This window comes from Phaenicophaeus curvirostris, chromosome 5, assembly GCF_032191515.1.
Source record: "Phaenicophaeus curvirostris isolate KB17595 chromosome 5, BPBGC_Pcur_1.0, whole genome shotgun sequence".
In the NCBI taxonomy this organism is placed as follows: Eukaryota; Metazoa; Chordata; class Aves; order Cuculiformes; family Cuculidae; genus Phaenicophaeus; species Phaenicophaeus curvirostris.
In genome coordinates this window covers 60,490,176-60,502,967 of record NC_091396.1, presented here as the reverse complement: position 1 = coordinate 60,502,967, position 12,792 = coordinate 60,490,176, and the positions used below count along the sequence as shown (strand labels likewise).

Sequence of the window (12,792 nt, the reverse complement as noted above, 5' to 3'; positions counted from 1 at the left end):
AACTTATTTTATCATTTTTCACTTCCCTTTAGCCACATCAATCTGTGAGGAAGTGAAAGAAGAGAAGAAAACTGAGCACTTTCTGTGATTGTATACAAGCACAATTCTCCCACTACAGTACGGAAACCAGCCACGTTATTCTCTATTTTTTTTAAAAATACAAATGTTGCTAACAGATCCCTGTATTAGTTTTACTGAAAGAATCAAAAGAATCAAAACTCAGTTACTGCTAAGCTTCTTACCTGCTCCCACCAACCGGAGGGAGAATTGAAATGTTTTTAGAGATCAAACAAGATCTGATATTATGAGGGGCTGCAGGTGGAAGGAGGGAACTTGGGAAAGGCTGGGATTGAGTGAGATCATGTGGCACCAGTAGATGGGAGCCTTGAATCACCAGACATCTTACACAAGGGTGTTAAGGAAAATGTGACTGGTGAGAATCAAACGTAAGAGGATAACAGCAGATCGCCCTGAATGCATGAAATGCATGGAATAAGTTACCTGCAAATGAAGGGACATTGAGGCACAGACAACTGATGAAACACCCTCATACAGAAATGGCTGGGCTCTCTGACTTCAGTGGCTACCCACTGGATAGCCTACAAACTCAGGGGTCTCAAGGAAAACCTATGAGAAACACCATGAAGTGCAGACACCACATCAGCCCTCTGTCATCAAAGAAAAAAAAATGAAGCCTGGATTGATGTAAAAGCCTACACTTCTTTGCACTTGCCTATTCAGTCTAATTTCATCATTCAAGACAGGAAAAATGCCGAGGGAACAAACAGCCCATCTTCCACTACTGCTTCTAGGAAGTTTTGCTTCCACATGCTCAGGAATCAACAGTAGCTCCTGGATATATCAGTCAACAGCAAGAAATGGCAACAAGAACTCATAAGAAAAGCTGTTTTAAAAGCTTATATACTGTCTAAATTTGAAAGCAGTTTTGGTGGCATCCTTTTTATTCAAGAACATCCATTGAGAGATGCTCCGCTCACTGTGAAAAGCAGCTTTGGTTCAGAAGTAATCCACTTACAGTATTTTAAGAAACATGAAACAGTTTAACCTTGTTAAAAACAATTGCAAACCTCTTCCGTGGAGGGCTTCTGTGTACCTTACTGAGGGCAACACAATTTGAAACATTCAATACATCCACAGTGACAATTCAGCTTGAGAGAACAGTTGTACAAGTACCTTTTTCTCGTATACATCTTGCCAAACAATGCCAGCAAAGAATTTGTGCTGCATAATCTCCTTGGCATCATCAGGACCGCCACCTAACCTGTTTGGGCAAAGTAAGTAATTAAATGTTTGAGTACAGTTATTTTTCTCATACGATTTTTATTAAATGGTAGTGAAGAAATTCTGTGTTTATATAACCCGTTCGGGAGCAGTTCTAGCATTTGCTTCATATTTGGTTTTGTGCAAGGTCTGCAGGATAATCTACTTTAGTCTTCAACACAGTTTCACCAAAAGATTTGAAAACAGGCTAACAAACAGAATTAGAACAAAGGTCTGTCTTAAACAAACAAACAAAGAAAAAAAATTAATAATGATGATTCAAAAGCCCTACCCTTCAGGAAAGATGCTGTACTGCTGTTTACCAGGTCTGTTTTACAGAACAGACCCAGCAAAAGATCTGAGACATACACCCTTCTCCCCTTCTAAATTAACAAGTGACCTCCCTTACAATTTCCTAGAGCACAGTGATGCCAGCAATAAAACTGTTGAAGAGGCAAGGATTTTTAAGACAAACTGATTTATGCAACCTGATTTATTTCCATTAAAGAAAACAGTTGACAACTGCAGTGATAGTCTTGTGTTGTATGCAAATCTTTCCCCCTCCTTGGCTTCATGAAAGCACAAAAGGGTGTTTTATTGACTTAAGGTATATCAAGATAAAGCACTTTTATTCCAAAATAAAACTGTTCACACAGCTTATAGATGCAATCAGTTTAGTTGTGGTCTTGAGCTAACAGATGCTTATATTTTGCTGTAGAGGTTAAAATGTTCTCTAGAAGACTGAACCAATCATCTGCAAGCAAAGGCATGCACTGAGAAAACACAAACTGAGTAACCAGCAGGAGACCTGCTTTCAGGTAACAGAGTTAAGATGACGCCAAGGGTTTTAACTACAAGAGGTGCCACCAAGTTCATCCGGGCTGACCTCTAGTATCTGCCTGTTCTCTGATTCTTGGTGCTACTAGTAAATAGAGATATTATCCCTATTTCAAGAGCTCAGAACAATGCCTCTCTGTGACCAAGGCTAGAGCTATACCAGTACAGAAAACAGGGCCAAGGACCACCTTCTGAACCTGAAGCCAAGCTGCCCTGCCAGGCCTCATCCATGCTGCGTAGCATTTGGCCCCGAATCTCCTCCAGGCCACATATGGTAACCCTCCACCCCAATACGTGATTATTTGAGGATAGACAGGATGGTTCTAGTTCAAAATATCACAGACAACGTGAAGGTTATGCTACAGACCACTGAAGTGGTATTTTTTCAGCTTGAGACTGGACTGCATGTTCTGGGACGTAGCTCAAAGGCACGATGCTATTGAGACACTGCACTGCACTGGTGCGTGCAGCCCTCTTATACTACGTCTGAGCACAGCCTTCAGAGAACACAAGCTGGCAGAAGCCTGAGTTGTCACAGAGAGATTGAGCAGCAGAGGTGACTGGCAGTCCACAGTTCACGACTGCTTCCTGATCCTCTTCCATTTAGTGGCACAGTAACCAAAGGGCTTTGCTCCTTAATATTCCTTCAGGAAATGTGCAGTGGAACAGGGAATGGGTCCTCAGTCTTGAAGTCTCAAGGCACTAGGTGATGCTCTCCTTCCCCAGATAAGCTCCAACACCACATCTAAGTTCACCCTAGAGTCCCACAGCCCAAAACAAGACAGTCAACTGATCTCCCACCTGCCTGGCAGAACATTGCAGAGCTGCAGAGAAGCCTGGAAAAGAGACAGACTCCAGGGCAGCCTGGGAACAGAGACAAACTCTGCGAGTGATCATCTCTCAGCTGGTTCCACGCTGGCTTAGAGGCTTTGCCAAAACTCCACCAGGCTCCTCGTTGCTTCCCCAGTGCAGATGACGATGGCCACTGAAGGAGATGGTGGAGCTGAGCCTCTTTATCCACAAATGTCAACAGACTGTTCTTCAGCAGAGGTTCAGGAGTGACTAAAGCCTAAGAAGAACCTGACTCGTGTTTTGCAGAAGCATGCAGGAAGGCTGTCTGGCTGCAGCCATGCACGAGCTCTTTGGAAAACACGTTATCTAATATGAGCCCCTGTTCCATGAAGGACAAATACACACTGGGGGCAATGCCAACAAAACCCCAGATGTTTACTCACCTTTTCAAAACGTATACTATTAAACAAATCCATTTGAAACAATAGAAACCTCATATTTTGGATACAGATTTACTCCAAAATACATTCTTGGTTTTTCAGAATTATTATGAAAGGACTCTCTCAAGGAGAATAAAATAAAATAAAATCAACACCAAATGTAAAAAACATGGTTAAGCCCCAATGATAACTGAAGCAGCAGGAGGAAAAATATAGCAAGAATAAAAGTCTTGAGAGGATTCTTGTACATTAAAGCTAATTTTTTTGCATTTAAGTCTTCAGACAGAACCAAAAATAAATAGACCTTAAAAAGCTACTGAGACTTAAAAGTATACAAGGAAATATAAGGGAAGGAGCAGAAGTCCAAAAGCAATTAAAACCCAAAACAAATATAACTCCAAACCAAAAAAACCCAACCAAACAAAAAAAACCAACCCCCAAACTTCTGTCTACATTGGTCTCCTTAAAAAATATCTGCCAAATTATTATTATTCATTTAACTTCCACCTACAATGAAATCCTTTGTTTCTATGTCTCAGCTAAATCCCAAGGAGAAAATTTATTAGTGAAGTGCAACATCAATATTAAACCATTTCCATGTTTTTAATTTTTATAAAACCATGTATTGCTTCCAAGTTCCTTTAATAATTTCATGATGTCTGTGCTCCACAAGTCAAGGACCATCAGCTACCATTCCACAGAAAAATCACTACAAAGTATTCTAAATTTTTATATACATATTTTAAGAAAATCATAGTGTGAAAACACAAAGTCAACAGTGATAGCATTATTATCAGGCTGGGAGACTGAAATTAAAGGATCATAGGAAACATATTGTTTCTCTATTTGCCCATGGAAAAGTAAACCACGCTTAGCACCCAGGTCCATTCCAGCTCTTTAAGGAACCCACAAACTTCTAATTTTATAGTTACAAAGTTTCTACAGTATGGACCACCAGGCTCCAACTCAGCAATCCCATTCATAAATTTGTGCTTCAGCAGATCAGGAAAAATGATACAGATTTTGACTGTGGGTGAATCCTCATCTGAAGAGAATGCCATGCTTTTAGGTGATGGATTTCTGTTGCTTACAGATTCACACAGGCACCACCTTCATCTGAGAGGACAGCCACAGTTTTTGGCAACAGAAATGGCGCCTTTCTGTCCTCACGTGATTTCTCCGACTCACCCCTGCCTCAAACCTGGTTTTACAACAGCGCAAAAAGACCCATTGGGCTCAAGAAGATCAGCTCAGCAAAAGTGATGGGTGTTCATCAGCTCAGAGCGCACAGATGTGTCTGTCTTCTCCTCTGATACAGTCACGATGGAGATTAGTAACCTCTTTTACTACATCTCCAATAGCCACAGGAAAGGATTTAGGAACTGCACCTGCATTGCTTTCCTATGGCTGGCAGTAGCAGCAGGAGAAGCTCTGGCTGGCTTTTTGAACAATTCAATGACTCCAGATTTGGAAGGAAAAGGCTGTATTCTTCCCAAAACACTGTGCACACAGTCTTTGGAGACTTTCCTGCTCAGAGACTGAGACTTTTGGAAAGGCTAATGAAACTCCCAGCTCTGTGCTGAACTTTCCTTCCCCACTTCTTCATTAACCACATGCATGTGACACAAATGTAGTGGATCCAGTAACACTGCTAAAGCTCCCACCCCTCAACATTAGTAACCACAAAGGAGTCGTGTTTGAGGATGCTGAGGCTTGGGAGGTCTCTATGCTACCAACTTCTAGAAAGCTGGGGGAAAAAAAAAGCCACCTTTAAATTTGCCTTCTCTGTTTTCCTCAGCTTCCATTTAGATTTCCTATGCATGAACTGTTTGACTTTGCCCAAACTCGTTCTGAAAGCTTTGGACTGAATTGATTTAGGCTGAAATTATCATACACATCAACTAAATCTCAGTCTGCCTAAAAGCACGTGGTAAAACACATGAAGATTTGATAAGCACCCTGCATTTCAAGTGATACCTGAGATACTGGAGTTGTCTGGAGACAGAAACGCTTTTGTGCTGGACACACACACAAGACACTTGCCCTGTGTGCTTTCAAAACTCTGCGTGCCCACAAGGTATGAACTCTGCTACCTGATAGTATCAGCTATTACAGGTTACCTCCTCCTGCCTGCCACCAGCTAGCTGGGACCACCTCCAGGCCCCTGCAGTCCCCATGATTGTCACCTCTACCTCTTCCAACTCCAGCAGTGGCTGTGTGGGCTGCAGACCTAGCTGTGTCTGACAGCAAGTTTGCTCAAGCCATCTTCCCTTCCCATAGCAGAGCACCACAAAGAGAGGACGCAGACATACATCTTAACTACAAGTGACCCCCATTCACAAGGGGAAAAACCCCAAAAGTTTGGTTTTCATGCAGATAAAGGCTTGATTCACCTTGACCTTCCTGAGCGTGTGGATTGCACTCTGGATGTGGGAAGAACCACCATCACGAAAAAGAATGAAGTCCAGATCTCTGTGCAGCCGCAAGGACTGATCACCAGCTTCCAGAGACCACCTTCAGCACTCCACACTCTACAACTCTGGGAAGTCAAGAAATCTTTTAACAGGTATTTGCGAAATGCTGCATCTTGTTCCTCACATTCTCCCTGTCCAACAGCCCCACAGAAGACAGAAGCAAATGAAGCAGGTTGTGACAAACGTCAACCTGATCAATGACAGGGAGCACAGAGTGAAAATACGTGATCAAAATTCAGGAGGAAACCATCCTCAAGTTCTCTCAACTTTGAAACTAAGACTCAGAGTTTGCCAGATGCTCTGCTGATTACAAACCCACCCACCCATCTAAACTCAGCACATTTACATGGAGCACTCTGATCCATGTTCACTTTATGGGTTGCAGTCTCCACAGCCAGAAACAGGGTAATAAGTGTTAAATGTTAAGTTAGTTTATGTGTGAAAAGATGCTCCGATTATGTCCTTTCATTCTATACACAGCACAAAGTAGTGAAGAAGAATTTCAGTTTGCATTAAAAGGAAATATTTACAGAATAAATTTTTTTCCTTAGGAAAATCAGGCCTCACATTACAAGATTAATAAACTTATATCAATCCCAAAAGAAACTCCAAAATCCCTTTTCTCTTACAAAATGACTTTTATATGACCAAATTTAGAAAACAGTCCTGATTAAAAGCAGAATGCAATTTACTGTTCTTCACATTTTCCCCATATGCCTGTGAGTTTGAGACTGAATTGGTGTTACTGAATGAAGAATGCTAAGACTGCTTCTATATGCAGCTTAGACACAACAGGTAATTAACATTTAATTCACTGATGGAGGTCACAATTCACTATTTCCTTGATATCTTTCTTACAATATCCTCATCACTGAGCCTTGTTATATAAATTTTTGTTGTTGTTGGGGCTTTTTGAGGATTTTATGAGAAGGCACAACATCTCCCAGTTCAATTTTTCTCATGATTTTGGCCGCCTCCTCTGTCCCACTCTGAAGTTCGTCAGTAGTTACTAAATGCTGCCAATTGTGACATTTTCTGCCACAGCCAACATTACGATGACACCAACTTCTGTCCACCATTGGGCTTGGTGGAAGAAGGGATTTCTGCTGAATTACACAGTGGTTCCCCAGGGCATCATCAATGGGCTAAATGTCAACCAGACTATAAGTCATTATTTAAACTTTTCATGGAATGAATTTTTGCAGCTATCCGGCTGTTTTTCTTCAATAAGGCTCCATGAACTCACTACGAGTCAACTACCAAGCATCCCAGGCACCCACCCCAGCACACAGACCCAGAGTAAAAAGAAAATAGAACTACAAAGCCAGGACTCAGGACGGGGGATGTGCTGAATCTCAACTTTAGTTAAGAAGTTGGGTGAACAGTGATTGGTGAAGAAACCAGTGTTTAAGAATGGTCCACGATCCAGAAAGCCTGGGAGTGTAATTAGCAAGCTGTGGGGATGCGTGTAGGCTTGTCTGATCTATAGTTATTTCTATCAGCAGCATGAAAATCATCTGTCCAACATATCAGAGCATGGCTGGTTCCAAGCTTGGAGAAGATACATGTGAAGATATATGTGGCTATTTGTATAAAACAAGCATATTGTGGAGTAATTATTGGCATCAGGAAAACCTTGTAATTAGAAACAAGTGGGCGTTCTTTGTTTGTAAACAAATTGCATTTTGGTTCATCAGAGATGCTCCTTTAAGAGCAAATTACAGCAGATGCTGCTTTTGTTTCCAGTGATTGAAAGGCCCCACCTGAATAAGCTACAAAAAGGGTCACAACTGTATTTAATCCAGTGCTTTCCTGGACAGGAATCCTGTTGGCAGGAGTTGCAACCACACTCACAGAGCACAGAGCTCAGGGGACTGCTAATCAACGACAGAACCTTCTCCTGGAGGTCCCAGTCACCAGGGTCAGGAGGGGAACGCAGCTGCTGCCACCCGGTACAAGGCTGGCCACATTCCTGACCAAACTCTTCCTGGTTTGTTACGTCACCGCTAAGTTGAATCCTCCAGTAGTATAAACTGTGGATTTGCATTACAAGAGCCCTCAACACTAATTTCCGTCAAAAATAGTGATGAAAATAGCCTAGAGTGATGACAAAAATCCTTACTACAAGAATCCATGTACTAGCAAAAAAGCATTTTCCTGCTCTGTGCAGGCACACACAGACTACACAAACATCAGAAAGCAAAACAGAATGCTCTGCTTGCACCTCACATGAAAGATTTCCTGTCTGAGACCCATTTACGGTGGAATGCTCAGGACAGGACATCAGAGGAAGAGCCACGATATTATTTGCTTTAAAAATGTCTGGGCTGACAAGATGGCAGGTTTTCAGACTGATGTTTATCTTTGTGAGAAGATCAACATCCTTCTTGGACCTTGTTCTATTTTCTGCTTGTTAGCCATTAAGGGCTTGAGTTTGTTACTTTGTTTTGTGCTTTTAAATCAAGGGTTATTTTTTAAATAATACAGCATAGAAAAAAACAAACTAAAGAAACAGGAAAAGTAGATTAAGCATGGTATAAACTCCATCACAAACATGGTACAAACACCACCACCTACTGTCCAAAGCAGGATGCTAAATCACGAGCACAGATTTAAGCAAAAAGTCAGAAAACAGACAGCAGCCTGAAGGTGTAAGCATTCTGTCTAGACCAGCTTATAACCCATGGCAGCCATTGGATTAGTTATGACCAAAAGCACGGTTAACTTCCTTTGTCTCAGGCTCTAGGCATTAATTATAAAATCATAGAAAGGTTTGGGTTGGAAAGGACCTTAAAGATCATCCAGTTCCAACCCCCATGCCATGGGGAGGGACACCTCTCACCACACCAGGCTGCCCAAGGACCCATCCACCTTGGTCTTGAGCACTCCAAGGGAGAAGGCATCCACAATTTCTCTGGGTAACCTGTTCCAGCTTCTCACCACTGTCATCATTAAGAATTTCTTCCTATTGTCTATTCTAAATCTTCACCTTCCAATTTAAAGCCATTCCCCCTCATCCTGTCACCAGAGGCCCTTGTAATGGCAGCCATCATGCCCTGAAGTTCAGTTGCTTCATGTTGTTATTTGCGGTGTCAGCTGATGCCAACATTTAACCAAAAATGAGCAGCCCACTTGCTGCATCTTGGTGGATGATCATTTTGAATGGATTAGAAACAAGACTCTGATTTTGTCTGAAATGCCTTCCTCAACTTTAAACAAAGAACATATCTGGCACATGTGCATTCAACAGCCCTTTGTGCAGCATCACTTTCAATTGTTTTTCAGTGACGGCAATAGGGGCCTTTTGTACTGCAGCACAGAAAGTCACTTTTAAGCCACTTGTCCTGAAGATGATTCCCATTCATGGACACAACTCTGCACAGCACAACTACTAATTTCTTTGCAAAGGCCTTAGGCAGAGCACTTTTTTTTGTGATTTGTTCTTATTTTAGCATTTCTGAGGGTATGAGCGCTTACAAATGCAACCATTAAGCAACGATCTCACCTTTGCTTCGGATCTTTCTTCAGCAAACCTGACAAGAGAGATTTTGCTTCAGGCGACAAAGTGCGTGGAAACCTAATCTCCTCCATAAGGATGAGTTCAAAGAGCTTTTCGTGGTCCTGATTGTAGAAAGGGAGCCGGCCACACATCATTTCATACATCACAACTCCTAAACCCCACCAGTCCACTGCACGACCATAGTCATTATCTTCCAGCACCTACAGAAATGTAAAGAAAAGGCGTTAAAGGACATTCCCAAACCAGGCATGAAAAGAACCCAAGAGGCAAAATTTCCTCTAGAAAGATCATCTTATGTCACAGCTAAATCTACCAGCAGAGTACTTCCATCTGAAAACAAGTGGCACCCATGCTCACTGCTCTAGGTGAGCAAGAAGGGGAAATACTGGCAGTGGGTGCATTATGGCAACTTCCTTCCCTTCTTCCTCCCACCCTCCCTCACATTACAACCATGATAAGCACAACTTCTGAAAGGCCAAAGGCTGAAAACTGTTCTCACATTACAGAGCCAGCTGTTAAATTCTCACTTATTCATCACGAAGTGTTCCAGATGGGATCCCATTTAAAAAGAAAAAAAACCAAACCAAAACCACCAAGGAGCCAGGACAGGGAGAAAATAAAAGACCATCAACTTCTTACCTCACAAGCAACAAGCCAAACATTCCTATCATTTCGTAACAACCTGCACTCCCAAAAGGAGGCCCTGCACATCCTGAAAGACCACCCACAAATACTAAACGCCTAATCTACATCAAACACTAAAGCCAGAATGCCACTCCGAACATTTGACTGGCCGTAAGGCTGTGAAATGGCAGCCAAATTGCCTGGAAATGTTTCCTCTCCTCTCCCGTGCCCCTCCAAAAGCACTGGCTCCCTAGCTCTAACACTCCTGCCCCTGCTCAGAGGGCTGCAAACCCAGGAATTCTCCGGGGGATGGGGGGGAAAACAGACAGACACACACACGGACTTCTACCAGCTCTCACAGCAGAACAAGTCCAGCACAGTTCATTTTTCCCTTCCACTGGGCACTTCTACCTACTAAAGCCCTGGCTGGTGTGGGCATGCGGGACCCCAGCACCACCTTCCATCTCTCCTGCTTGCTCCAGAGAAGCCCTGTCACAGAGCATTTCTGATCTTCAGCACTGAAGATTGTTGAAGGGAGTGGGGAGTGTTTTGTGGCTTGTGGAGTGGATGTTAACGAGAGCTTCTCTAGACTTTGTGTCTCCTACACAGTTGTCTGTAGCTGACACCAACAGTCTCATGTTCCAGAGCCTGTCCTCAGGTTTTAGTTGTCATCTTTACGCTTTTCAGAAGTCTGCACTGAATGCTTGCTCTTGCCAAGAGCACAAACCACGACTGTACCACCAGCGTGTTTTCTTATGCCACAGTGTCTCTGTGAGCTTTACATTCCTACAATTCAGGCCATTTTACACTCAAAATTAAAAGGGGGAAGGAGTGAAATGAAGTTGACGCGAGTTTTTGAACAAAAGCAGGATTCAAATCTCTTACAGACATTGATAAAGATTGTGCACACAGAAAAGCAGCATCGAGACCCTCCCTGTAGCAACTGTTTGCACTCTGCCTCTCTTTATTCATTAATTATTGCCCTTAATTATCTGAAGGAAGGAAAGGGCCTGCAGTACAAATCAAAAGGCTGCCAGGTATTGGATTACCGCACATTGGTCTATTTACAGCATCCCCTGCCATATGATTCACACCAAAGACAGCTGGCTCTGCAGCTGCCCCGTATATGTATACGGCTGACACAGCTGCCGGCCAGTCAAGAATCCAGGAGTCGGCCCCGTCCTTCCCGGGGCATCGCGGCCCTTCAGCTCACAGGAGGTATTGGGTGACAATGCAGTTACCGCTCTCTGAGTCACCCCGTTCACTATGTGCTTCCTGTTCACACTCCTCTACACTTGGGTTACCTGAAATGAAACAGTCACAGGGCCCCTGTTTTTTATTTTTATTTTTTAAACTTCTGCAAGAGATGCAATAGGACAGAACTGATAGAAAAACAAAACCACAGAGGACTTTGCTGTGTATATAATAAATGCTACAGATGCTTTCAAAATACAGCAAATACTTCAAATGCTGCTTTACCAAAGTGTTAATACCCTGTATTATACCCTAGATTACTAACTACAACTTTCCTACAACTCCATTAATTCTAAACAGAATATAAAATGTTCATTTCTTCAAAGTGCTTTATCACAATTAGCGTTCACTCCATTCGTGACTACACAAAATAGTGCAGTGGTGTTTGTATCAAAAATACATCATAACAAAAAAAGGTATTGCACTCATTCATGATTTATTGCAACACACAGGATAGCTGGGAGCAGCAAAGTAACAAGGTCATTTCACTTAAATTAAAGGATCATCATTTCCTAACAAGCAGTTCTAGACCGCTGTGAGGTGGAATTTGAAAGAGGAGGCACAACAGCTGTGAACATCACAGCCACCTATGCAACTGCCACATCAAAGTTGACATGGTTCAGTCACTGTCATCCATGCACGAGATTCCAGTATGAACCTAAAAACAACGATGCAGCAACTGTTCAAACATGCCGCTACGCTGGATTCAAGTTACTAACGCAGACAAGAAGACCAAGACCCTTGCTTTTAAGGAAGTATGACCTTAAATGCACAGAATATCACTTGCACACAATTTCCAGATTTTTTGCGTGCTACTGACCAGTTGACAAGAGCCTCCAGAAATTAACACTCCAACTCACAGACGGGATTTGCAAGCACGGGAGAGAGCAGGGTTAATCAGAAGGATTTGTCTTTCAGGCTTTTGGATAAGCCAGCTCACCATAAACATTAAAATGAAATACAGCAGCAAATAATATAACCGAAAGAACTACATAACATCTGCACAGGGAATCCCCACATTCCAACTGAGGAAAAAACAAAACCAAAAGAATAAATATTTTTAGTCTCCTCACAGAATTCTTGATGAGAAACTGAAGTTCAACAACTGATTTTAAGAGGGAAGCTAAAATAAAAGCCCTGATTATGAATAATAAACACTCCGTCATGCTGCTAATTACTTCCTGCATCAATAAATCTCAATTTGTGGTCCATGGACCCCAACTTAGATTCACTGAAAAGTCCTGGTGATCCATGAAGAGCTGGCAGCTATTATGAGACTGGCTCCACCTCCTTGCAGCAAGCTCATCTGACAGGTGCCCATGTTCTTCATTATTATGAAGACACTGAAGGCTCTTGAAAGTAGCTAGGAGTTTAGAAAGAAAACAAACAAGAGCACACTGCCAGGGCTCTGCAAGTGGAGTGTGCAGAAGACATCAGTTCCCAGTAGAAATATTCCTCCTCCACTTTGCTTTTCCATACTTTGTACTTCTGCTTACTTCAACTGAAGAAAGGTTTGCAATGCCCACATTTATCACCTCACAGAAAGGCTACATCCTGGCTGTGCCAACAA

General features: G+C 42.4%; 1 protein-coding gene across 2 annotated transcripts in view; it reads right to left on the bottom strand.

Annotated features, from left to right (window-relative positions):
* AKT1 (AKT serine/threonine kinase 1) overlaps positions 1-12,792 on the bottom strand; it is a 76,457-nt gene that overhangs the window by 5,962 nt on the left and 57,703 nt on the right. For both annotated transcript variants that reach the window (XM_069858967.1, XM_069858968.1), the window contains exons 11-12: positions 9,330-9,544; positions 1,195-1,282 (exon numbers count right to left, since the gene is read on the bottom strand). In XM_069858967.1, coding sequence (XP_069715068.1) covers positions 1,195-1,282; positions 9,330-9,544 — 303 coding nt within the window. The remainder of the gene's footprint in view (positions 1-1,194; positions 1,283-9,329; positions 9,545-12,792) is intronic.